Source organism: Pseudomassariella vexata, assembly GCF_002105095.1.
Source record: "Pseudomassariella vexata strain CBS 129021 chromosome Unknown BCR38scaffold_5, whole genome shotgun sequence".
Taxonomy (NCBI): Eukaryota; Fungi; Ascomycota; class Sordariomycetes; order Amphisphaeriales; family Pseudomassariaceae; genus Pseudomassariella; species Pseudomassariella vexata.
In genome coordinates, this window is record NW_024467960.1 from 2,595,170 (window position 1) to 2,622,293 (window position 27,124).

The window sequence follows — 27,124 nt, forward strand, 5'->3', positions numbered from 1 at the left end:
CGGGCATTCCTCGTTTCGCTCTTCATCTTTGAAGCCGGATCGCTGATATGTGCGCTCGCCTACTTCCGTGGCGTCGATTGTTGGCGCAAGTCTTTTGTAACTTCGAATAGACACTAACGTAGTCCACAAGTGAACGGGTCACCTAACCGAACGGGTCACGCCAACTAGCAAAACATGGAATTCAACACGATTTCGCAACCACAACGCCGTAAATCAATTAAAACTACTCAGAATACTCTTGCCCAAATGATTCTATCTCTACCTGACAGGTTCGCGCATTATGCCCGGTCTTCCCGCATACGCCACAGCGCCGTTGCCGTGGCTGGCCACGATTTGATCCAGCGCTATTTCCACGCATTTCCTGCTGTCCTTGCTGCGCAACGTCCTTTTGATCTTGAAGATCTTGTACGTCTTGTGAATTAAGTAATCCTCCAATCCGTACTCGTGTTTTTTTGGCCCTGCACCGCTTGCTAATTAGAGCATTTGCCTCTCGAAGTTCGGCGACCTCAGCTTGGAGTAAAGCCATCTTATGCATAATACTCCGCGCTCCTTTCGAAAACTGATCGATAGCATCGTAAATTGACGTCGGGGAGCTATTTTTATGCCTGGTAATTCGAGATTTAATAAATTCGGATTGCGAAGTAGCCTCGGTTGGGTTGTTTGGCGTCCGAGAAGCCCAAGGAAGTGTTTCCCGCGTAGGGGGCCGGGAGGACGTTGGAGTCTGTAATTTCACATCCAGCTTCTCAATAACAATATCTGGGCTTAAAGGCACAAGCCCAGCCCCTTGAAAGCCTGCACGAATATTTCTTTCGGTCAGGCTCTTCTTGAACGCGTCGCAAAATGCCGGAAGAAAGTCCTCCTTTGTGATATGCGAGTCGCGTAGCAGTCGGTTTGCCATATCTTCAACAGCACTTAGCTGGGGAGGAAATGCTTGCGAATTTAGCTCAATTATCCTTTGAATAATCTGATTTTCTTCTAGTTTTGTTAAATTCCGACCTTTAGCTTCGATATTGCGACGTGATTGACGTTTTTGAAGACGCGCTTGGAGAGTAGTATTCGAAACTTTGTAGATTTTTGCAGCACGTCGGATACTAAGTGTTGAGTCATTTCTGATAGCCTGAGTTGCAAGGAGTAATTGAGATTCTTTTTGAGCAGAATCCATCGAGAATTAGTTGCGTGGTAAAGTTAGGAAGTTTAGTTCTTTTTTTTGCTATGGGCGTGACCCGTTCGGTTGGGTGACCCGTTCGCTTGTGGACTACGTTATAAGATATTCATATTATTAGCAGATACCGAAAGAGGGCAAGTATTTCGGCCTGAACCGACTGGAGGCGTCTACGCTGTGCCAGATCAGGACGGAAAAAATAGGACTAGCAGCCTTCTTATTCAAGACAGGGGCTTTTGGCGTGTACTCGCCGCTATGCCGCTGTGGCGATGCCCCTGAGACGGCAGAGCACGTAATCCTCTTTTGCGGGCTGTTGGAAGGACCGAGGGAACGATTACGGGCCGCCATCGCACCACGGCCACTATACTCTCGCAGAGACCTCGCAACGGCAACAGGAGAACCAGTAGTTAGTGGGACTATTGTAAGATGGCTGCTAGGGACGGATCGGACAGCTTCAAGGCCCAGATAGCATCGATCTTCTCAGGGGGGACTTTGTTGGTAGGTTGAGAACCAACGTAGTATGGTAGTGAACGCAACGCAGTCGCCAATAGGGCGAACCGACGACGCAGCGTATGTATTTAGTCCAGCCATTAGGGCATGGTTTGACATACGGGAGTACTAGTAGAGGTACCGGGGGCTTCGAGCCTACGGCGTATTTAATAATAATAATAATAATCATATTATTATGTAGCGATATATTGCCGGCATAGGCACGGCAGGCGTGTTTTCAGGGGCTCTCATCATTATCGGGCACATGTCGCCCTGGAGAAGAGGCCAATCTGGCAAAGTCTACTTAGTGGAATGTTTGGAATCTCCTCCGTTGTTGGATCACTTGTAAGAACCCCACAACTCTTGCCCATCCGAGAGCCGAGTACTGATGTCGGATAGGTGAGAGGTTCTTTCACTGACCACGTCACCTGGAGATGGTGCCTCCGGATCAGCCTCCATCTTGGGTCAGTATCCGTCATCCCTATCTATGCGATACGTTATTGAGGGTTAAGACATGCCTGACCGGGTAGCGGCATCACGGCAGTACTCATCGTCTTCTTCCTGCATCTCGCTGTCCATAACCCCCCTTAAGGACAAGACCCCATGCAGGTGTTCTGGGACTTGGACCCTGAGCTTCCAATAACCACCAAATGCAGCACAGTCAGTTCTTTGTCGCAGATATTCCAATAGGTATTTCCATCACGCTCTTCTTCCGCCCTTAGGTGCGGCCCTGTTTGTCGATACCGGTAATAATGTGCTGAATGCTGAGCTGCTCCGGCGCCTGAACGAGTGCGCTCTCCCAGGTGTTGATCCTGAGGCGATATTAGCAGCCGGAGCAACCTCATTTCAGACCACAGTGCCTGTAGACGTCCTGGGTGCTGTCGTACCTGTGTATAACACTGCTCTGCAAAACACGTTCCAAGTCGACCTCATTATCTCGTGCATCGCCGTCGTTAGCGCCATTTTCATAGAGTAGAAGAGCGTCAAGATGGAGAAGGGACCACCAAAGCCAACCGAAGAAAACAAGGCTGAGAAAGCTGAGTCTAGTGCTGGCGAGGCACCTGCATCTTATCATGGCCTGGTTGAATCTAGTGCATATGATTCTGGTCTAGCCAAGAAAGCTCATATTGGCCCTGCAAAGAAGACACACAAAGGATCTTCTTGATAGAATGGACCACAATTCAGGTATGCATGATATAGTTGAGTCAGTGATACAATACCGTATCACCTAAATTCGGAGGATTTCCTGATTTTGTAAATACCTCCAAAATCTACACTATAGAGCGTGGCGATCAGATGAATATCAGTAACAAGCATCATAAAACCTGATTTTATCGATATATATAACGTGAATGTACACCGAGCTGGCCATGACACCGAGCTGGCTACTTTCATGCGCCAACGCGACCGGCCAACTTAATGTTTGATTTTCTCAACAACCAATTATGGAAAAGTCATACAACGAAGCAGACTTAATGCTAGCCCTTCAAGCTCTCAAAAATGACCAAAAACTTAGTCTCGGACAAGCGGCAAAAACGTACCAAGTCCCCCGAAGCACCCTCCAAACGCGTAAAAACGGCGTACCTTTCCGACGCGATATTTTGCCCAATTCACGAACTATGACAGAATTAGAAGAGGAGGTCATTATCAAGCATATACTGGACTTAGATGCACGAGCGTTTCCGCCCCGGATTGCTGATGTGGAAGCAATGGCAAATTCTATCCGCGCGACACGTAACGCAGGGCCCATTGGAACGCGCTAGGCCTCGAGGTTCGTCGCACGCAAATATTTTCTCAGCTGTCGACCAGTTTGCGAAGGGAGCAAAAATGATAATGCACGAGCTCGCCCTCGTACGGGCCGAGTGCGCTGAGCTTCGAGAGGCAAATAAGATGCTAAGCCGGCGCCGGAGGACTAAAAAATGCAATTACGGGAAGGAGAATCACTTATTTTCCAAGAAGGACAGGACCTACGGGACTCTAGGGAGTTGGCGACGCAGATACAGCAAGAAAAGCGCCGAAATGGTGGTCGCGCAAAGCGTGTTGAAACGCGCCCGAGGCGCTGTGGTATTTGCAACGGGACTGGGCATAATGCGCGAACTTGTAATATCGCATTGCCATCTTCTGGAGAGGAAGATCCAGAGTAGTTTCAATTGATTTACGGCGTTGTGGTTTTACTATCGTAAAATTTCTATGCGAGGTTATGTAAGGGTGGCCAGCTCGGTGTACATTCACGTTAGAGACTATGAATTGAGGAAGTATATTAGAGATATCGATGACACAATTTGGTCGTCCTATTGCAGTCTCTCTGAATTACTGTAATGTGTGACCTACTCGAAGACAAGCATTTACATGATTCCCCTGCAACAGTATAATGTGGCATTCCTTAAGAGTGGATGTAGCACTAGTGAAATACCAAGATGACAGCGAAGTTTCAAAGTACCAGCCATTTTGCAGAGATTTTCAAGCAAACAGGTCTAAAAGTCTTATAGGAAGTCCTACAGGGCTGGCAGGGACCTTTAAAACGTTCAAATTACCCCAACATAGGGCTGAAAGGGCTGCCCAGCAAGGTCCAAAGAGTGATTTGAGTCTTGGCGACCATAAACCAACCAGGTTGCCTAACCAGGGCCTCCGGTGAGGTTAGCGTTGGTAACCAAGACTCTCCTCAGGAGAATGGTGGGGGTATTGGTGATAATCAGCGCTAACCCTGGCTCACCTGGATAGCTTGGTGAGGTAAGTCAGACCCTTGGATGTAGTGTTGCTGATCATAGATTTATATCAAGACCAAAAAAGGATGTTGTTTTTCTTTCCTCTGATGGTTACTTCTGGTTTGAGGCGGGGTTTTGTAGCCCTGTGATTTGCCGTACCTTCCTATGTATCATATCCCCTGCCGGATGAGCGCAAGGTTGATCACCCCCTATTCTTTGACAGAAGGATTGCCGTTGCAAGGAAAAGGTCAAATAGCTGGTTTGTAGTATACTTGAAATACAGAAAATACATTGAGTAATCAGATTCAGTCACTAGAAGCCAGTAGGTGGTGGACTTCTCTAATGTAGGAGCAAGTCCCCCTTCCCCCATTAGGGTCCATCCCTAGCTTCGTGTGCGAGATTTTCTGGTATGTTAGGCCATGATAGGTAGTTCTATGCCTGTCTGGTCATCGCAATTATAATGCTACCTTTTTCATCTTATTCATCGCATGCCCAATACACTGCTAAATAATAGATATGTCTCCATATCATTAACAAATTGTAGTATAGGAATGTGACAGTAGTGCGCAGTTAACACTGAATGCAGTGAATTAAGAGACGGTTTCAAGGAATAAATGGCGATTCATCAACCAACTTTGTCTCCATGATACTATTTATCCGTTAATAGATATCCAGCAGGCTTTACTCTGGTCATGGGAAAATACAAAGTTAAACCCCTTTCAAATCTCATGCCGAAGCAATCAAGAAAGACGACAAATACTTGTCCACAGCCCCCGTGTTTTCGGGCCATGTGCTCATGCCCACGATCAAATCTGGTCTCACAACCACTACACCACCCCTAGCATGGTTCACCCCGTAGACATAGTGTGCATCCTCATCTGGCGCCCGATCATCATAGACCACCGTTGAAACTTCGGCCAGACTCTTCATCTCTTCATCACGCAGCAGGTCATCAGCGTCATGCGGGAGAGCCTTGGTGACAAGCACGACATTGAACATTTCCTTCCCACCGAACTTGTTGAAGAATCCCCCCTTTGCGAACCCCTGAGTCGAGAGAAGGCCAAGCCTCTCGCGAACATGGCCCTGCAAATCTGACGTAAAAATCAGGACATGGAACTTCCCAACGCCCATCATAGCATCATACAAGTACGCCGTCTTCGCAGCGTCAAAGCAGACCCTCACATTCGGCGCTCTAGCCCCATTGATTAAACTCACAACCCTCCTCCCCTTCCTCTTCTTCATCTCCTCCTCGCTTATGGCCGGACTCAACACCGTATCCACGGACGGAATGCCCAACCCTTGATTAAACCTTGGAATCTTCCCAAAGAACCGTCTCAGCCACCCTCTCGCATCATCGGGGCTCATAGTCCCCAGGGGAGGCATTTCCTGGTCGTGGACCTCGAGGTCATCTCCCATGCCGCGGAGCGCGGCGAGGGGCAGGTCGAGTTGAGAAAGGAAGCGCAACCAAGCGCCCGAGAAACGGATGACGTGGTTGGCGAAGATGCGGCGCTCGGCGTCGTAGGTGGGGAGGATTTTGGAGGGGGATGCGAAGCCACGAGCTGCGAGACCGAGTTTCCAGGATAGGTTTGCGGCGTCGTAGATAGAGGAGTTGAGGCCGAAGGCGCCGAGGACAGAGTGGACGTGGCTATTGTGGGGAAAGGGGTCAGCGATTAACCACAGATGACAGAGGTGAGGGGGTAAGATACATACGCTGCATCGCCTCCAATGTGGACTCGCTGGTTGGGAGTTGAGAAGGATCGAGCTACTCGTTCATTGACTGTTGCTCAGGGGTTAGTCGTGGAAGCGAATAATGAAACATTGGAACATGAAAACCCACCCCGCCAGACGGCAAACCAACTCATGGGCCCAGCAAAATCAATCTTCCAAGGCGCCATGATCTTGTTCAGCTGCTCTTTGGCCTCTTCAGGTGTGATACCGTGGTCATACACCTGGGTCTCGCCAACCGTCGAATGATTCTCTCGCTTGCGTCTTCGCGCCTCGGCAACCTGGGCCGCCTTTTCGCCGGTAACTTGGACATAAACCCTCGTTACGCCTTGCTCCCGAGGCACGATAATGACACCACCGTGTTCCGTGCTAATTACCATGCTGTGCGAGTCCAACATTAGCTGGCTACAAGTTTGACTGGGAGAGAGCAAAACTTTCTCACCTGAAGTCCAGAATGTACGGGTAGTCCGTCTTAACCTCACAATCCATAATAGTAAAGAAGCAATCCGTCGCCAAGCCATCAAAAGGCATGCCCAAGAACTCACGAACCTTACTAGCCGCCCCATCAGCCCCGACCAGATACTTAGCTTTGACGACCTCCTCCTTGCCCGTCTGAAGGCTCGTCACCTTAGCCGTGACAGGATGAGTTACAGCGTCCGCATCATCTGCAACCTCGAACCCCGACACAGTAGTCTGCCGCTCGACGAGCACCTTGTGTCGCAGCAGGTCGCGCACGTAGATCTTCTCGATCTGCCCCTGTGTCGCCACGTGGTTGCCCCGGTACCGCGAGTCCGACTGCAGGTTGTAAGAGTGCACCAGCTTGACGCCATCGCGGTGCATGATCAGCTCGTTGATGATGGGACCTTCTTCTGAGACCTCATCGCCGAGGCCCCAGGCGTGGAGGTACTCAAGGGCCCGGGGCTGCACCGAGTCGGCGCGGCCCGAGTGGCAGGGGCCTTCGGCTTTGTCTGTAGTTTCCTTGTAAGCACCAATTCGAATTTGGAATAAACCCAGGTGTGGTGTGCAAAAGGGATTAAGACTTACCGACTATGCGAAACGAAACCCCCTGTCTCGCCAAGTTCAACGCCACGGCCAGACCGAAAGGTCCGCCGCCACAAATCAAGACATCAACCTCGCTGGATGGCTTCCACCAAGATGGCAAGGCCTGTCCTCCCTGAGTGCCGTTGTACAAGCCGGGCCAGCTGCGCAGACTGGTGAGGCCAAACTCATTCGCCACCGTCGACGTTGGCTTCTCGCCAGGATCGGAGACTGAATAGTGTGCATGCTGGCCACTCTCAGATTCAAAGTATGTTTCGTCGGCCCAGCCTGGTTCTAATTCCTGCGACGGCTCAGCAAAGCCGCGCTGCCACGTCGACCAAGCAAGTGACCGAGCCATTATATCTTGGGTGTAACAGAATGTGATTGATAACCTTTGGTTTCCTAGTTGTGGTTGTGGTGCATCTGCGTCCTTGGCCTTGTCTGCTTTGAGGCGTCTGGTATTCATATGTGCAATGCCATGGCGAAGGTGGGCGCAGAACTATTTTATTACCCGTTCCAGTAGTGTTGAATCCCGAAAGGCAAGGGTTTTCTGCAGTGGTGTACTACGGCAATTACCCGTCTGACTAAATGGCTATTTGCAACATTTTCGCTGTACGCAGCGCCGCGCCACCAACGAAAAGTGGCGGCTTACACCATAACAGCGTCAGTCTCGGGGCTGCACATTCCCCGACAGCAGGATCCCCGGGTCGAACCCCGGCAAGATCCCGTATCATACGACCAAGAGTATGACTACCGCCAAATCCCGACATATCTCCCGACCAGACCGCTAATAGGGTTAATGGTAGAGGATGTGATTATTTGCATCAATCATGTTACACCAAGAAAAGGCTCTTGATCTCGAAGCAGTCCAGCTTGTTATTTGTGAAGTATTGTATGGTTCATGCCACTGTAACAATCCGATTGTTGAAACTATACTGATATGCGCCCGACATCTGGTGGATGATCGAAATATTATTCAATAGTCAGAACTAACAAGTTTCAGCTACAATGGCCGTTTCTAGGATGCAATTTTCCTGAACTTGAAGGCAGTTGCAAAAGGGGATGAATCATCTCTCAATTAGCGCCCCGTCTTTAGACTAGGTGAACCGGGTCATTCCGAGGCTTGTGTGTGAGAACTTGAAACGGCTTACAACTCTCTGTTTCTGTTTCCATGATATCTCCATGTTCCCCATTTTCTCTTAAAGTGTCCTGTTTGAATACCTCATCTACGAAGTATTCGGCGAGTTTAGAATCACGGGTGTGTAGCTATAGGCATTACACATATACCCTGATGCCCATACATATCTGAAACTGCCGCCGGGGACTTGACATGGATGACCACGGCCCGACCCGCTTGTGCATAGGGTTGTGGGACATGATAGCTTGCCCTTACGTAAAAGACCCCAATGCATGGAGATCTCTAATCCTTGGTATTATATCCGAGTTGGATATGAGCGCCAAGCACCATGATTGTACCCTACACCCCCGTCAAACGGGCAGTTAAAGCCGAGAAGACCTCCATGGAAAAAGGTGTTAGGCTGGAGCAATCTCCAGCTATCGTCCGGAAATCTCTGAGATAGAAATGGAGGCCCCGAACACCAGCCATATACATCAAGCCGTGACTGCATAATAAGTGCACATGCTATCTGCTCGGAGTAGCCGGAGGAACAGCAGAACAGTCAGTCCGGCTGCAATATCCCAGGCACAAGTTGCAGGATAGGTTATACTTTAGCATTACCCCGTACTCTACTAGAGGTCAATTGTGATCTGCAATGTATGAAGGTGTCGGCGTGGATGCTAAAACCAACCGAGCCATAAATATTATTTCTAGAGTCCGGAATTGCTAGCCAGGAAACTCACAGGAGCCTTATGATGGGTAAAGTGAGTTTACCTCGGATTCATCGTCGAATAGTGGGCATTATAGACAGTGAACACGTGGTAGCAATCTTGTGAGGGCTGGTGAAACAATGTCTTGATGCTGGGAAAGGGGCGATATATCAGGCTGGTAGTTTTGTGATCAATTTTGCAGTATGGCCTTGAGGCCGGTAGGCAACGCCCTCCCAGAGGGCCAATTAGATCCTCTTGTTGAAGTGGTGAACCTGTTCTGAGGGGGATCCAGTCATTCCGTAGATTTGTCCCCAAACCTACATGCAACTTTTCCAGCCTTGAAATCCTAAGGATATCCAAAAGTCCGAACTGGTATGTGCTGATTAGAACGTTAAGCTTTGCAATACCCTAGGCGAGATATTAGCCAAGAAGCAGATGATCGACTTTAGAATGCTTGCATGGAAAACACAGATTATAGCTCCGCCAACTCTTGATTTGTGGATAACCTGCATAGCTGTGGGCATCTTGCCACTGGTGGAACTGTGAGTGCCAACCATTCTCAAGAGACGTCCAGTCCAATTACTTGAGAACCAAATACTGACCAGAGTCCAAATGGAAACCCAAACGCCAGCCCTGGCGACTCAGTTCTTTTCTACACCACGCAAACATAGATCGACTCTGGTGGAAGCAGCAGAAGGCCGACCTGACGGCGCGCCTTAACGACATGAGCGGCCAGATCATCCGCCTCGGTCCATCGTGACGCAGAACTGGTGACTCTACCCGTCAAAGGCGTACACGTACTGCGATGCTGATCTGGGCAACCAGTCAATGATGAACCATATGCTCTGGATGGCGGCATAATTCTCAACCAGATTGTAGCGGATGTGATGAACCTGCGGAATGACATGCTCTGCGCCAAGTTGAGTAAAGCTAATCAAATATTTGGGAAAATAGATAGTAATGGAAAGAAGGAATGAATTTTGTGTTCGTGATCTCCCGAAGCTTGCCTCGAATCATGTGACGTTGTGATGTATGTATAGGCCGTAGGCAGAGAAGGTCTATCTATCCTCACATCCATGTTGCTGTGACCGAGATGACACGCAATGCCAGGTCTTTCATTTCCGTCGCAATTCATGCCCCAAGTTGGATATTAACTGATCAGATTGATGAATCGAATCTCGTGCAAGAAGTCGCAGTTCAACTCCGAGCTCATGACCGTTTACCCAAAAGTGATAAAAGGGAATAGCAGCCCCTGAAAAATTCGAAGTTCGAAACGCCATGGCTCAGGCGCTGAAAATTAGACTTTGAAGCAGAGTAAGCCACACTGAAATTGCACCGCCACAGGTACAACCTTGAGCAAAGGACAACAAATAGTGAACACTGCGCACCTGGAACTTTGCATTGTAATTGTTTATCCAGCGGACTTCACAGTTTCATTGATAAAGCCCCTTCTCAATTGTAACGCCATTGTCCCGGGACAGTAATAATACAGGGAAAATCACTCGCTCCCCCAATTCAAATGTGTGACCATCTCGCAGGCCCGAGATAGCAATGACACGCCATCTTCCCTTGTTCGCAACAAGCCAGCATCTCCTCTGCGCCCTAATACTACATCTTCTCATCGTCACGACCGTGGCTTACCAGAAACTCTCCGACGACTTCCTCAAGAACATCACCTTCAACGACGCCGACTTCGACATCCACAATGCTGGGCTCCTAGCGCCCCTCCTTATAACCCGCGTCCCGGGCACCCCGGGCCAAGTCGCAGCACAACAACACTTCGTCAATTTCTTCCAGAAGGAACTCCCCAAATGGACCATCGAATGGCAGAATTCGACATCGACAACCCCCGCAACCGGCGATGAGCAACTCCCCTTCGCAAATCTAATCATCAAGCGCGAACCGCCATGGACGAAACCGGGACAAGCCAACTACCTGACCCTCGTCGCGCACTACGACAGCAAGATTAGTCCAAAGGGCTTCATCGGCGCAACCGACAGCGCTGTCCCCTGCGCCATCATCATGAACACGGCGCGCTTCGTCGATAAATACATGACGCAGATGCACGACGAGATGGTAGCGCTGGGCGAGCTGGGCGGCACGGTGCCTATGGACATGGGCGTGCAGATCCTGTTGCTGGACGGGGAGGAGGCCTTCGTAACGTGGACGGCGACGGACTCGCTATACGGGGCGCGTTCGCTGGCCGAGGAGTGGGAGGGCATGCGGAACCCGGCTATGTCGACGTATCGCGATCCGTTGAGCCAGATTAGCATGTTTGTTCTTCTGGATCTGCTGGGTTCGAAGGATCCCCACGTCCCGTCGTATTTCCAGTCGACGCACTGGGCGTATCAGGGCATGGCCAGCATTGAAGAACGGATGCGCAAGTTGGAGCTGCTGGAATCGAGTCCGAAGAGCCCGTTTTTACCGGATGCGGGAAAGCTGCCGATTCAGTTTAGCAGGGGTTACATGCAGGATGACCATGTGCCGTTTATGCAGCGTGGTGTGCCGACGTTGCATATCATTCCGTCGCCGTTCCCGGGTGTGTGGCATAGGATGGAGGATGATGGGGATCATTTGGATTCGCCGACCGTGAGGGATTGGGCCAGGATCGTTACGGCGTTTGCGCTCGAATGGTTAGACATGATGGAGCTCGTTCCCGGGGCGACTTCGCCACCTGTATCATGATATAGTAATTACGATGTGGAATCGATGTTTTAACACTGTGCGTGGATCGTTCACATGATTATTGGCACTCCAGGAAACTCGAGGTGGGTGTTGAAGTAAGTGCATGGCCGCCGTGAGTCTAAGCCGGGCGGTGTAAAAGCCTGTCTACGAGTTTGGGTGTTTCCATATGCCTGCTCAAGACACACTTGAAGGTCTGTTCAAGTGTTAGATGACTCGGACAATCCCAGCCCTATTGTAGTAGAAAAAGAAAATACGCGTGTCTTCCAGGCACTCGGCGACTATAGCTTGCCTGATTAGACCAAGCAAGCAAATATCCCTGCTCCTATAGCGCCCAGTCATGTTTACGAAGTGACACTTGCGTAGCTATTACAGAACTAGGTGTAAAATCCATCATTACCGTCGATAGACCCGTGGTTCGATTCCCAGTCGTACTAGCTACTAGACTGGACCTAGTGGAGCAACTCTCGAACAGTTCTCCTTACCCTTGTTCATTCTCTATCCGGTGCTGATACCTGAGGCTGCGTTTTAGATTCCGCTACATGTGTCTCTGACTATACCGAGTTCAGGCAACACTGAAATTTATCTTACTTCCCTTGGAATCTTCTCATTATAATCGATAGCTACGGCTAATCGTAATTATTGTCGATAAAACCGTAATATAGCTGTAATTTGATATGCTGTCGAACAATAGATAATATGATCTGAACCACGATGTCTCAATGTGCTAGCCCTAACAACGCCTTTCCCACTCTGTGTTCACCACCCCAATTGTCAAGCTGTTCGTAATATTATCGATTTATGATAAGAATTACATATATTTGTAGCGCTGCAACAGATTGGAATTTTGTTATTGTCAAATAAGGCTTTGGGTGTCGATGAACCTGGCCTGCAGTTCTCAGACAAGATGGGTCTATGTTTAGTGGCCATTGCCTTGGTTTGGCATCTCAAATGGATACTATCAGGCCATGGTAGCCGAGGAGGTCAACATGCATTTTGGTGGTATCCAAATTGTGTACTACAATATTACGGCCGGCCGCATACTATGTCCGTCACCAGGCAATCCCATCTCCGCATCTGACCTCTCTTCCTCCCCCCCTTCCTCCCCCCCTCTCCTCAGATATCTCCAAAATGACGTCGTCGCAGCGAAACTCGCACCACACCAGCGAATCGCTTGATCGGATGAGAATTATGGTTGCAGTCGACACGAATTTTCTGACGTCAAGTTGTACCACGACAAAGGATAATTGTACAGGAGTGGTTATATATGGTGGATGGCATGTCCAGCCCCGCCTGCCAGTATTCTACATTTGCAATCAACATTTGCAATCAAGCTCTACCAGATAAGCAGTATTTGAACATCTGAACAAATTATCAGTCGTCAAAAATGTCGGCAGATGGTCATGGACTCCCAGATAATGCCATCAAAGGCGCTCATGACCTGATCCATCACGCTGAGCAGGAGGAGCACGAGCATGAGGCTGCGGCGAAGCGCGGCTTGACCGACGAAGCCGTTGAGGCGGAACATGAATTCCTCGAGCGTGTGGAGAGTGAGGGGCAGCAGGCGGAACAGGTAAATCTGCTGTTGCTGTTTTTGATGTTCAACGTTGGCAAATGCTGATTAAGCGGCATTGCAGAAATCATCGAATGGCCCTGGGGCCAAGATCAAGAAGACTATAGAGAAGTTGAAGGGGAATAACAATTGAGTAGGATGAGGAGAATACGTCTAACGTTGGGCCTTGTCGCGACATTGATTTGTTGGATTATATGTGTGAATTATGTTCTCATCTAATTACAGACTACCCATATTTCCTCCTGATCGAAATGATGTTTTATGCAAGGGCCCAAAGAAAATGACTGATTGATGCCTACCACCACATCATCAACATGCAAAGGATTTGAATAACATATTCCACAGGTTCATTGGGGGACTGCCGCCGTGCTAAAGATATACAACAACATGGAATACCGAAGCTTCACACGAGGTACATAGACCATCGGACATATTTTTGTACTGCATCTGCTCCTTCATGGCTAAAATATATTTAAATCTTGATGTCTTGTATCAAAAAAGACTATGACTCTCGGAGGATAATATCAATGATGGCTTGGTTAGGTCCCTCCCAATGCTTCCTGCCCCTCACAAACCACACCGTCAAAACCAATACCAGAACCGCGCCTAATGACGGACCACAGTAGTTCATGTTAGATACACCTACGGGGAGAATAGAAGGGACAGGGCAATGGTGATGATAGACGTCAATGCCAAAGCCCGAAGAGGTACGCGATGTTTTCCGTCAACGTGGCCAAACCACTTGGGAAGTCCACCGTCTCTTGCCCACGCCCAGGTAAGACGGGAAGTGGACGAGATGCTCGACATGTTGCATGAGATGGCCATGACCATGAGGCCTGCTACCATAGCTGTAGCCGCCTTAGTAGATCTGGTTGCGTGGAGAAGGACTGTAACAAACGGGCTGGGCCCGTTCAAGACTGTCTCCACGTCCGGCATGCATATCTATCATTGGGAATAAGCCATAGGAAAAGGATTTCTCAACACTGAGTTGGTGAAAGGAAACATACATGTAAGAACAGAACAAGGCTTTGCCTTGGCCAGGTCTAAGAACCAACAGACGCAAACTAGCCGCGAGGTCACGAGAGGGTATAACAAAACAGAATACATACCATCAGAGTAACGAGCATTACAAGTCCTATCCAAAAATTGGTAAACATCGACCAGAACATAGCACAAGGCACGGCACGGTGAGCATTCCGAGTCTCTTCACTCATGTGGATCACGCCCTCGAAAGCTATAGAAAGATTAGTTGAAAGTAAAACAGACACCGTTCCGGATTTTATACCAATAAATAAAAAAATGTGAGATAGAGAGCCGACATTAGCGGCGATGAAGTAGTCCTTGTAGCCCGATGAAACGTTGGTTTGCCAAAAGATGTCGGCGCTGTTGCGTGGAGACATAACCCAGAGGACGACGATGTAGATTACAAATAGGCACACGTTCAGTATCCCGGCGAGCATTTCAAACCAGGGCACAACTCTGAATGCGAACATATTGATGAAGACACAGAAGGCGAGGTTGGCCAGGATTTGCAGAGTTGTGCGCCAGCCTCCTGGTTCGTAGCTGGGATAGTTCATGGCAATCAGGCCTTCGAAGATGACGGCATTCGCGTTCAAAATACTGCCCGTGATGGCAACATATGCAGTCCATGTTGACCCTGTTGTTCTCGATGAGCAGTCAGGAGAGGGTGTACAGCTGTAAGGTAGACATACAGCCTTGGAGCCACGTAAGGAAGCGTTTGATGCTCGGAGGGGCAAAGTGATAACGATAATAAAATCAGCAGTTGTCAAACGGTCAAGGTAAAGACATATATCCTTACATATGTCCAATAGTACTGAGCGCCAGCAACAGGCAGGATGGAGGCCATCTCTGCAAATGAAGCCGCTTGGGCGAGGACACCAGACACTACAATGAAGTAGCCAAAAAACCACGCCGTAGGACCGCCATTGAAAAGGGCAAAATACATGTTGCTGCCCACACTGCCCCAAGTCATCAAGTACATGATTGAAAAGGCGAACAACTGAGCAGTAGAAAACAGCCGTCTCGTTCGTGTCTGCTTTTCCAACTCGGTCGGAAAATTGTCGATGGGTCCATCACGGGGCTGGGAGACCTGGTCCGACACGTTCATCGATTTCAAGTCGTACTGGTCGTCTGCACCCATCGTTCCGGATTCTGTAGGAATATCGCTGCCTCGACGCTGGAGTAAAGGATGAACAGAGAGAGGCGACGATAGTGCAAAGTAAAAGTTCCTTTTTGCAGGAACTCTCGACTTCCGCGTAAGAAGTACGGCAAAGTGAAATAATACAGGGAGCGAGATAACCTCCAGCTTTTTGCACTCTTCTAGATATTGGGGTATGTCGCAGGGAAAAAACCGAACCGCTGCGGGCATGTCTTAGCTTCTCTTCGCTTGATCGCAACCCCATCGAGGATCCTAGAACTTGCATGAGATCCAAAACCCACGTCACTTGACCTAGGATCAAAACCAATACCACACAGTGACCCGGGCTTCTCGTGCTACAATAGTGTTGCGGTATGGGCATGACTGTTAAGTTACTATCCCTAAAGTCCGGTCGCACCCCATTATCTCGCCAATGGAATTTAGGTTATCGTCTCAGCTGTTAGGTCCTTATCAAATGGGCCAGCCAATTTCCTGTAACACTCGAGAATACACCCCTGGATGGGGGAACGCCGAGGTACCTCGAATCGGGGCCACCGTGTTTTCATCGCCTTCCTGGTCAGATTCTCTAAGACGCGGACTGGTTTCCGTCACCCGTACAAGTACAGCACGGCTACTAATGAAGCGACAAGCCACCCATACTATCATAACTTTCAAACTCATTGCTTCCCTCATCGAAATTCAGCCATTGGTTAATGAACCCGGGAGTTACCTGAATTTGCGATCCTGCGGACTAGATTGGCAGACAAGGAGAAAAATGTAGGGGGGAGGGTTAGGCTTCGTCTACGTGTAACCCTGCAGCACATAAATCATGAACCCGTATGACAGTTCAGTCCGATTCTCAGATTGCGATGCATTCGTGGGTGCCAAGCCAAGTGCGAACCCAGCCGCCTCAAAACTAGAGTCTCTGATAATGCAATGTTGATGGTAAATGTGACGGCTCATCAAGCTTGCTGATATATTGTATTTCTAAATATTCAGGCTGTTGGCGTCGGCTTCACTGACCCCCTGGGCTCCAGGAAGAGACTTTCTTCATGGGCTTAAACGGTCTGCTGTTGTGTTATTATCATTCCCCATTTGCCAAGGCCACAAATCGGCTGGCTGTTCGTTCTCTGCAGAGCCCGGGCCGCCTTCTTGACTTCATGACAACTTACTGAAGCATTTGTCGGCGAGCTTTTGACGTGGACCTGGTAGAACGCAGGTCACCGGATTCCACTTCGAATTAATGAATAAGAATGTAATTCACCTCTGATTTTCAAGGTGTGACGACCCTTGCGCGTCCCAAAGGGAATTTGCTGGATTGCATCAATCGCTCGGCGTAGCCAAAACCAAGTCACATAATGCAAGCAATAAACGCTCAATGGGAGTTTCGCAAACAACTTGGAAAAACTCACACTGATGCTTTAACTCTTAAATGATAACCAGCACGACTTTGATTGGGTATATCTTCCTGTGCTTCCTACAATGACCGACAGTTAAGTCTTCGTCACCTCTTGAAATGGACAAATCCGGCATGGGGAATATGACCACATTCGACCCGGACTTCAACTTCGCTGATGACGATCAAACGGCCCTCACAGTGGTACCTTCTCTCACTTGCACAATATCTATGGTCATAAGCATCATTGCCACATTTTTGATTCAGCGCAACTTCGCTATCTCCATCAATTCAACTTTGTCCTTTTTATCTGCGTTTTGCTCATGGTGATGCAGACTGGCTGCATTGTTCATGCTGCGAACTTGGGGTTGGGTAAACATTGAATAACCCGAACCCCCTATCAGCCTTGACGTGGTTTACAATGTATGTACTGCATACAGAGTGCAGGCTTTGAACATTCTGAATCTCTGACACACATGTTCTCTAGTTACTATACACTGCCTCGCTCCTTTCACTAGCCGCCATAGCATGCATGGCATGTTCAGTCTGCCTCCTCATCATTTCGATCAACTCCTATATTTCCTTCGCTACATGATCCATCGCCGGCCTTGTAGTGGCGACTTTCCTATATTTCTCGCCGCAGCATTCCGTTGTCCACCCCCCTCGCCATGGTTTGCTGTCAGCGCTGCCCAATGCCCTAGAACTGGGTGCGTTTTCATGCACAACGGGATCTCGAAAATCACGACTGACTTGCTGATTTTTCCTGGATATTGCACTGGTTTGGAATTTCCAGAAATCACGAAGGAATAAAGCACTCGTGATGGCGTTGTCTGGCAGTCGACTTCTGTAATGCTCATGACCCATTGTCCCAATGCTAGCCCCAGCTGCAGTAGGACTACCCTCTGCTCCAGCTATCCTATAACCATGATTTGTTTAAATATAGTAAGGTTGATCACAATTAAATATAGAAAAATTAATTAAAGTTAAATCAAACTTGAATAATTTAATGGACCCCTTCTCTGACCGACACGCAACATCTATATAACGATCCCGTCTCCGACTCGACCTGGCTCGCCGTCCATCCCACAGTGTGCCTAAAATCTCCTTCGATCTTTCCTTAATTACGGCATGCATCCCCAGCATGAAAGGTATATTCGGCATCCGCCTGAGCACAATATCGGTTGGCCTGGATATACCCTACCAACTCAAGACCTAACTCGGCGAGGGACAAATAAGTGAGAGTATCAAAAACCTCACGGATGCAGTCATCGTTATCAGAGAGGAGGTGGAGGTTCAATACGGTGGCCAGGAGCGCGCGGTCTCTGCTGATGGCTTTCAGGTTACGGTGGAGAGTGGTTATCTTCGCAAGGCTTATGCCTAGCTATACCAAGTCACCCCGTCATCCAAAATGGCATGGCTATTGTTGAAGAAATGGTTTATTGTTTTCAAGTGCCATAATGACGACGGAAATTTCGTTCGTTCTCCGATTATAGTGCTGTGAAGGCTGTGAAGACTCCATGTTGATGACTCGAAACTGAAGAGTGACAGTCGCGCGTGCCAACACCGTTATTGATTACCATGCGTACTTATTTAGGCACATTCAGCGACTGGTGAAGGGAGAGCGACGCTTAGTCCCATGGCATTATTAAAAAAAGTAAGCTGACATTCGCGCCATTTCGTAAGATTATTCGCGCACTAATAAGAGATGGGAAGGTACGGCCAAGTGGTACGGCCAAGTGTATGGCTACAAAACCCCGCCTCAAACCAGAAGTAACTATCATAGAAAAAGAAAACAAAACATCCTTTTTTGGCCTTCGTATAAATCTATAAGTGGCTCCCTTAGATGGGAAGGTACGGCCAAACGTAGGGCTACAAAATCCCGCTTCAAACCAGAAGTAACCATCATAAAAAAAAGAAAACAAAAACATCTTTTTTGGCCTTCATATAAATCTCCCTTTATCGACCCCTTCGTCATAAAGCCGCAACATATACAATCGCGACAAGCTAATCGAGTAGGGCCGAACCTTTCTCCACTGGATTCACATGATGCAATTAAGGAACGAAAATAAGCATGTAACCCACGTACAAATCCTTCATTACCTCGTTGCATGGTTGAAGCTGACATAACTAACCCATTTGGGCGTTTGCATGTCAAGTTGTTGGTTAGTGTAGGCCTTCTTCATTTCCTATTGGCTCAACTTGAGCACTACTATAGTCAAGCCCGTGGTCGTATTGGCCGGAGAACCGGCTGAAAGCCCGCGTATCCGAGGACGGCGTAGCGCTGAGACACTTTTATATGGTACCATATGTCAGCCCTTTCCCCCATGATCGTGCTTGGAAAGTGGAAGTTCTTTGGATAGGAATTTATGAAGACCCAGCGATGATAGTAGGTTGGAACCCATTACACAATACAACCATAGCTTGGCATTCCTCTGTTTTTTGATGTCAATGTTGCAATGTGCTAGTCTCGTTAAGTCTACATTTGAATAACCGCGAATAACTATAAATTAGCTGGGTTTGTACGTCAACTCTGGAGAACTTGAATCGCAATCTCCATCATCTTGTCCTCCCCCCTTTCCAATTAAATAGTTCACATCATTTTAAGTTCCCCGAACCTCAATATCATAATGAAGTCTCTTTTCGCCTTGCAGTTCTTGGCCACTACGGCTCTTGCTAGAACTGAGGTCATGCTTCCGTGAGTATACCAAAACGACTCCGTAGTTCACCACAAACCAGTTGACCCTTCTCTAGTCTCTACAGCTCCCCCATCGACGGAAATCTAAACCTAGCCACATCACTCGACTGGCAAGCCGCAATCGACACCATCAATTTCCACCGCGACCTGCACTTCTACGTCATCATCAACCCGGCGAACGGGCCCAGCAAGACCTCCTACCCAGACGACCCCACCATCGGGGCCAAGTGCAACATCGAGCACGGCTGTAACAAAGACTGGACTTATAACATCGCCAAGATCAACGCGCTGGAAAACGCCCAGACCCTAGGTTACATTTACACCCGGTACGGCGACACGTCCCGCCGCAGCATCGACGACATCGAGACGGACATCGCCGAGTACGCCAACTGGACCACAGCCCCGACGTGGGATAATCTCAATGGGAACATAACAATGCACGGCCTCTTCTTCGACGAGACAGCCACGGAGCCGGAGCACTTGGCTGAATACCGCGACCTGGTCAACTTCGCCAACCAGTCTTTCGCCACGCCCGACCGCGGCCTCTACAGTGTCGTCCTGAATCCCGGGACGAATCTCAGTCCCATGAATAACTACGAAACCGACATGTTTTCCCTCGTTACCGCCGTCGTAACCCGCGAGACATGCTGGGTCCCAGTCGGGAGCGATAGCGTTGACTGCCCCGGTAACTACACGCCTTTTGACTACGCTAGCCTAAGTTCTGGGAATGGTTTGCCCAGCAACCCAGCTTTGAACCCTCAGGCGGTGGTTATTGTGCACCAGTTCCACGATGCGACGGGTGGCAGACCGGCAACGAATGAGACGCTGCTTGAGCAGCTTAGGGGGATTGTGGGGTTGGGGCTGCATAGCACATATTTTACGAGCGGGTCGTGGCAGAACCAGACTGTGCCGCCGGCTGATGTTGGGAACTTTGCGGACTTGTTGAGTAGGGCTAATAACGATACGGCTACTGCCGGGAGACTCTGATTTGGGTCCATGCAAATTATTGACAACCTCAGGTGACCGGGACGAGGATCAAATTTTACTTTTCTTTCCACGGGCCTTCAAGGGTCCCCTAATTTCTATTATGAATGAGTAGTTAACATTGACTGCTTTTTGATGGTTTGCTGGTATTCAAACGGGATGGGGACGGACATGGGAGGTGGGAAGATAATTAGAGCATCGTTACTGTTGATGTGACACTAAAAGTCAATTATCTGCCCATCAGTTCCAGCAGTGTCCTGGACTATATACTACGAAGTCTGGTGCTACAGGCAGTTTCTATTCTTAATTCACCTCGTTGCTCCTCTTTTCTTTTGTTCAATGGCGGTTTGGCTCTGTTTCGTTCCTGTAGGAATTTTAGGTGGGCTGTTTGGGTTGTGTTCTTCTAGGCAACTCCTCTTAACTGTCCTCTATCACCTCGTTCTTAAGACTATTACATGGATAGTGTAGAGCAAAGATCTTCTAGATATCTACCGCGAAGATCGAGTTCAATGTCAGCTGTCCAGCTCGCTGGAGTAGGCGGTGGAGACAGCATTAATAGGAAGTATGACGAGAGTGAGCTCATTACATGTTAGGTTAATATCATTACGGCTGAATCAAGAGAATTGTAAAGAGATCCTGTAGGGGGCATCACAAAGTTATGGGAATGTATAGCCGGATACTTCGTACCACTTGACGAGGTGAAGAATCATACTTAGTACATCACGGGCATAAGGAAGACATTGTTAAACGTCTGCTCGAGTGTTTGCCATTTTTTGTCCTTCTCTTTCATATAGAAGCAAACCCCATTATTGCGTGAACCCCTTCTCTGAGAACAATGCATTGCATTAATAAAGGCTTCAGGCGTCAAAAGGGATCTCTAGTTCTAATGGTACCTAACTGAACAGTGTCGTTGCTAGAGCTAGATTGCGGGATTTGCATAACTTTGGGGACCAAGGTCCACAATCCCGTCACTATTCAAACAGATATTCCCATCAACTGCTATTAGTGAGTCTTGTCACTTGAGAAAGCTAGTGCGGCAGTGTCTATTTGGCATTCGACCATAGAAATTAATGGGCAAATGAGAAGGGCCAGGCCTGGAGCCGAGATAATTACATTATGGAAGAACTAATCAGATTTGCAGCGAGTGATAACTACATTATCACCGCTGTGGGCAACATTTATAGTGCCTGAAAATGTCCTGGGTAGCTCAGTGATGATCAGAATATCCCCATCTTTGGCCGAGGGTAATTTCAGGATACCGGGTTTGCCAGGATAGTAGCTTAGGGCGACATAGGGAGCCTTCTTCCCATCCGATTGGCATCAAACGTAGAGGATCCGCCACATTCGGAGGTATCTTGATATCGTTCTCTCTAGTAAGGGAGTCTCCTGGACTTCAGTTCACTTTCCGTGGTGCGTGCCGTCAGGTCCTGCGCGCCACTTAAATCCTGTGCATCCATGCTCCACTTGTCCTTAGCATCTTCACTGATCTTACATCATCCTCGATATTTATACCATTTTACAGCCATTGCTGGGAAAATGCCATTATTTGCGGACTGCAGGAGGTTATACATGATTGTGGTTCTCACCACATGAGATTCTGCGCCTTTGGCCCGACTGATTTTCCGTCCGACACGCGCGGTAAACCTATCTCGAACCTAATATACTCTTTCCATGTCCCAAAGCCATGCCAAGCGAATATTCCTCTCTATTCATTCCACACGTACCGAAGTATCCGAAGCCAGCCAGCCATGTTCCAGCCCTATAGTGTTTATGAGACATACCCCAACTCCTCACGCCGATCATCCACAATCCTACCCCATTCCAGCAGCAGCCTAAACATATAAACTTGCATATCCTCCTTCCTAAGCGCCTTCTCCGCCCACTCGCGTCCCTCCCGCGCAATCTTCTCAGCTTCCTGATCGCCTTCACCCCCAAAGTACCCAACAACCCGCCAGAGATCGCCTAACCTCACGTCGAGAGGAACAAAATGTCGCCAGGCGTGCACGCGCTCTTCCCACCAGGTGCGAAAGAGGGCGGCTCGATAGGGGAGGGACCCGGAGCGTAGGAACGGGAGAAAGCGGGCACTGAATGCAGCACCATCGAGGTCTACGAGGTGGCGGTGGCGCCAGTGCTCTTGGAAATCGACGGAAGGCGGTGGTTCAGCGGAGGCGGGACCGTAGAATTGCGTCTTTTCGAGGGCACAGTCACGTGTGTCGCAGCGGTGCCATTCTCCAACAAACGTTACATTTACCTCAACAGGCGAGGCTGGGTTCTGCGAGGAGCGCGGCAGCTGAGACCGCGAAGGAGAAATGTAGTGCAGTAGTGATCGGGATTTGGAGCGTAAGACGGCGTCGGCATGGGTCGCCATGTTCACGAAGCGCGCGCGGAGGAATGTTTGCCAGCTTCCGGTGACAGCATAGCCATCTGAAGCCGCACCGCGCCAAAACACGCTCTTGAGCTTCTCATTCCATGCTATGCCTTTCTCTTTCTCAAAGCTAACTTCGTCTCTCCAACTCCAAGGGCTCGGATGTAGAATGTCATTGAAGTTGTGCATGCGGCTCTGGCTAAACACAGGAAACAAAGTGTGTGACACCGCCGCGATGGAAGGCGATGATAAGAATCCATGTAGATACGCCAGGTCCGGTTGGTGGCAAAGATCCCCGGATAGCTTCCAATCTGAGACAACACCATCCGTCATGTGAGGGTCACTGCAAGTTGGACAGTCGGCCTTTCTGTTCCACCAGTGAAACTGGCGGACAGGTGAGTCTGGAGGGCACGTGGAAGAAATCCACTCGTAGAATATGGGAGCTTTAGACCAGTTCTGGAACCACGGTGATGTTTTCTCTGACGCGGTTCCTTGCACCAGGAACTCTTTTGACACAGGCAGGCTTTGTCCCTTGCTGAACCCGAAGAAAGCTGATTTAGACGCCAAGCGCGCCCGAGACTTCAGCGCTTCGTTTTCGTATGCCTGTAGGAGGTCGAAGGGGACAGAAACTCTACATTCGTCATCGAGGTTAAAGGCAAGCTGCATATCCGGCAACCACTTGGCAAAGGGTTCTATCATCTCTTTCATTTCGTCTAGCATCCATTTGTGGGTGCCATGAACATGCGCAGACAATTCCACTTTGCCATCTTCGATCGTAAGACCTCCAAAAGAATTGATAGGATGCTCAAGAAGGTGAGCTGTCCGCTGCCGGATGACAACAGGTAGAGTTCCCCAAAATGGAAGAAAGTCCGAATGGATTTGTCCGAAGTCATCGATGATTGGGGAGTCAACCAAGACCGCAAACCGATACCACTTGTCGAAGTCTGGTGGCGGTGGGACACCGTACCGTGTTCTATACTCCAGGACAGCCTCATCCAAGGTATTGCTCTGCTTCGCCTTGGATATCCAGTTTTCCGACATGGCTCTCGCCTCGTAGAGAACGTACGTCGGGAAGTTTGGACTGGTTCTGCTGTCTCCCCACAGGATTGCTTGGAATGTAAGTAGCAGGGCCGTCAACCCAGCAAGTACGAAGAACTTAGACCTGTAGAATGGCCTGGGCCTGTCGCTCGGTGGCTGTGGCCGGCCTAACGGCTTTGCGTGATGAAGCAGAACACCAGGACCAAAAACGACAACGACACTGGCAATCAGGCCCCAAGCACTGGAGCAAATCCTATTCATGGTTCCGTCGAATATCCTTCCCTCCATATAAACGAAGACGCTAGTCGCTCCAGCTGCAAGGGCGACAGTTGTCGGATGAAGGGCTCCAAGCAGGTAAGTCCCAGCTATCAGACCTGCCGCTGCCGCAATGCTATCCAGTGCTAGGTCTCGCACAGTCACCGAGTCGAGGTACATATTCCATCGAAAGTTCTGGCGGGAGAAAAACGAGGGTAAACTCAATAACAACAATATCCCAGCCGACACAAGCAACAAGGAGGCAACTGACCACCAGCTCCTCTTCTTGTCTTCGCGACCTTGTCGCAGCCTACTCACAAGAGTAATAATCAAAGCATCGCATCCCAGTGTGACCAATTGGGCCAGGGGTATCAAACGTTCCCAAGCACCGGGCGCACATATCGCCCCAGTGAGATGCTCTGTCATAAAAAGGATGTCGGTAGCGGCGATGCCCCAAACAGAGGCAGTCACGACGTAAAGGGCGATCAGGCTCTTATTGTGGCTTGTCGTCTCATAAGTATTGCTTGGCAGCACGAGAGGCCGCATTTCGAGAATCTCGACGACACGTAGGACGAGAGGAAGAAACGTCTATTGATTGGGTGGTCAGCTCCTGTGCGCAAGACAATGCTCGAGTGCCGACGGTGAGAGGAGTTTGCCAGACGAAATCCCTGGTCCAATCCCCATCCCATCCATGAATCTTTTCATTAGGTTCACCGGGATACCTGTCCCTGACTAATGCGTCCCATGGACAGACGAAACACGGAGGGTCGGCAATTCGACCCACTCCTTGTCGCATTTAAACGCACCTGCAGTCCATCCCAGGAGCAATGTATCGTCTGTATCGTCCTCCAGTACAATATCGTCCGACCCACAATGCAGAACAGCAACAGAAACCACGACGGCGATTGGCTTTGCGCAACGGACCTTGCCGCGATCTCTAGATGAGACAGACGACCGCCGAGCCATGGCCTGCTCCATGTAGTGCTATTCGTCGTTGGTAGCGACTCAAAACGGCTAACCTGGCGATAGATAGGGCGCGCCCATGCGGCGATCGCAAGACCTGCAAGGAGGAGGGTCAGGATGGAGAAATGGAACGGCCGCTCGAACGCTGCGCTTTGGTAGTATCGCGATGTCAGGAAAGCAGAAGATACGCCGAGGATGCTACAGAAAGATCGCAATCAGTATTCAACGAGGAGAATGGAAACGGAAGCCATAGCTGTTGCACTAAATCCTGCTTTGCTCAGAAAATCTTTACCAGCTGACTTGGACGGCGGCCGCCGCCCTGCGACGATAACAAGCATAGGTACTTACAAAAAGGAGAGAACAACATTCTGCAACTGCGCCATGGCGGGCAAGAACCGCTGCGGTTATCAGGAGAATGGCTTCTGACGTAGCTCGGATGATCCACAGACAAATCACAAGGAAAAGAAGCCTGGGAAGCTCTTCATATTGGGATGGAAAGACGTGGCGAGGCTGACAGTAGTCTCCTTTCCAGCAACTTTAATTGCACAACACTTAACCCCACGGCACCAGGGTCTCACGCAATCAATTAATTGTTTCATTCGCGCCTGCCCGTGTGGACAGCTTTTGGCCACGGGTTGACGTCATAGGAAAGAATGGAGAACTGCAATTTCGTGCAACTTGGAGGTCCCAGCTGACAGGGGTTAGGAATAAGTGGATCGGTTCATTTCAGACAGGGGTTAGAATTTTCTGCCCCGCACGTGTAACTTGAAAGTTGGCAAAAGCTCCCTGGACCCCCTGTAAACACAGCTTATCTTGGCTGGGCGCAAACTCGTAATGTGGGGAACTGGCCGCTAATAATGGGGAGCACTCCACCAACTTCAAAACAAGCATTTTGATTTCCCATTAGCTTGAACATCAATTCTTGGCTGCTAACTTCAAGGAGTCCCACAATCAATGGTTTAACGTGAAGACATCATTGTCAAATCACAGGTTACTTATCATTTGGCCACAACGAGCATGGTAGTATAAGAATGTTTATTCCATGAGCCCCTCATGGCGGAATCTGTCGACAGTCTGGTACTTCTGCTTCGGCTCAGCAACGGATATAACCACCTGTTGTCTATTTGCTTGGTGTGCGTATATCTATCCTGGCAAATCTCATGTGCTTCTTCATCGAGCTAGCAAGAAGATCCATTGCATTTCTGTCTCCCTTCCGCACTATCGACCCGGATCTTGTGCAGGACTATCTCGATCCAGCGACACCAGTTCTCCCCGTCCCTTCCCCCTGCGGGAACTGATCTCCACCACGACCTTGGCCTCGACGGGGCTGTCCCCGTCCTTGAAAATGTCGACGAGATCTTGCTTCATTTGGGCTACTTCAGTGCCGGGTATCCCTGCAAAAAAAGAGGGAATGTGTCCGTTTCGTCGCTTATAATCCCTGATATAGCTGTCATACTCAGCATAGACGGCCTTCTTGTCCTGGTCACTTGGTCCGGTGAAAGTGGCCAGCGGAATGACCAAATAAATGACTTTTAGAGATGTGTTGCGTGCGACAGTTGTTCGGTCAAAGTGGCCAAGTCCAGGGTGGACGCGTTTGTTCAGAACAAGGCCAAGCTTCTCAACGCTGAAAAACCAGTGCGAGGCATGCAAGGCAGACGGCGTAGTAGTTATGTAAGGACATGCAAGATATTGCAGCCAGTTATGTGCGCGACCACTTTGGTAGTTTCCGAAGAAAAATACACCACGCTTGAAATTTCCATGTAGAAAGAACCGGGCTCTGAGATCAGAGGGGTTGGTGCTGGAAATTCCATTGGCGAATTCGTCAAGATCTCTTGCAGAATTTGCGCTTGCTCATCGTACCTTCCCTGTCAGTCGAATGTTGGTCTTCGAGTCCCCAGCATATGGGTCCATTGTTTCTGTGTAATCTGGATTGTTAACGCCAGTCAGTGTGATTGAGGTGACGTCTAAGTTCGCTTGGTGGTTTACTGCCGAATACGGGCGCTCTCCACGCCCGTAATAGGTAGCTCCGTCATAACGAAGTTGGAAGTAGTGTCGGATGATAGGTAAGT

At 49.3% G+C, this 27,124-nt stretch overlaps 6 protein-coding genes across 6 annotated transcripts; 2 read left to right on the top strand and 4 right to left on the bottom strand.

Moving 5' to 3' along the window:
- Positions 1–5,082: 5,082 nt before the first annotated feature.
- BCR38DRAFT_339941 (FAD binding domain-containing protein) lies at positions 5,083–7,477 on the bottom strand (the record flags this gene model as incomplete). The annotated part of the gene is made up of 5 exons (XM_040855734.1): positions 5,083–6,001; positions 6,067–6,133; positions 6,194–6,462; positions 6,524–7,049; positions 7,126–7,477. The coding sequence occupies 5 exons, from the start codon at positions 7,475–7,477 to the stop codon at positions 5,083–5,085; spliced, it is 2,133 nt and encodes a 710-aa protein (XP_040717497.1).
- A 2,864-nt stretch (positions 7,478–10,341) lies between these two features.
- BCR38DRAFT_430585 (glutaminyl-peptide cyclotransferase) lies at positions 10,342–11,802 on the top strand. The gene has a single exon (XM_040860044.1). It carries the CDS (start codon positions 10,498–10,500, stop codon positions 11,629–11,631), a length of 1,134 nt encoding a protein of 377 aa, XP_040717498.1. The 5' UTR covers positions 10,342–10,497; the 3' UTR covers positions 11,632–11,802.
- Positions 11,803–13,843: 2,041 nt separating this feature from the next.
- BCR38DRAFT_484150 (amino acid/polyamine transporter I) lies at positions 13,844–15,362 on the bottom strand (the record flags this gene model as incomplete). Its single annotated transcript, XM_040863716.1, has 5 exons — positions 13,844–14,143; positions 14,311–14,435; positions 14,487–14,858; positions 14,914–14,945; positions 15,037–15,362. 5 exons carry the CDS (start codon positions 15,360–15,362, stop codon positions 13,844–13,846), a joined length of 1,155 nt encoding a protein of 384 aa, XP_040717499.1.
- Positions 15,363–19,382: 4,020 nt separating this feature from the next.
- BCR38DRAFT_484151 (Spherulation-specific family 4) lies at positions 19,383–20,437 on the top strand (the record flags this gene model as incomplete). Its single annotated transcript, XM_040863717.1, has 2 exons — positions 19,383–19,450; positions 19,507–20,437. 2 exons carry the CDS (start codon positions 19,383–19,385, stop codon positions 20,435–20,437), a joined length of 999 nt encoding a protein of 332 aa, XP_040717500.1.
- Positions 20,438–21,932: 1,495 nt separating this feature from the next.
- On the bottom strand, positions 21,933–25,690 carry BCR38DRAFT_182637 (uncharacterized protein). Its single transcript, XM_040853947.1, has 3 exons — positions 25,404–25,690; positions 24,815–25,253; positions 21,933–24,680 (listed from the first exon to the last, which is right to left on the bottom strand). The coding sequence occupies exons 1-3, from the start codon at positions 25,436–25,438 to the stop codon at positions 22,203–22,205; spliced, it is 2,952 nt and encodes a 983-aa protein (XP_040717501.1). The 5' UTR covers positions 25,439–25,690; the 3' UTR covers positions 21,933–22,202.
- A 281-nt stretch (positions 25,691–25,971) lies between these two features.
- Positions 25,972–26,966, bottom strand: BCR38DRAFT_512710 (uncharacterized protein; the record flags this gene model as incomplete). The annotated part of the gene is made up of 2 exons (XM_040865047.1): positions 25,972–26,801; positions 26,916–26,966. 2 exons carry the CDS (start codon positions 26,964–26,966, stop codon positions 26,274–26,276), a joined length of 579 nt encoding a protein of 192 aa, XP_040717502.1. The 3' UTR covers positions 25,972–26,273.
- Between the last annotated feature and the right edge of the window lie 158 nt (positions 26,967–27,124).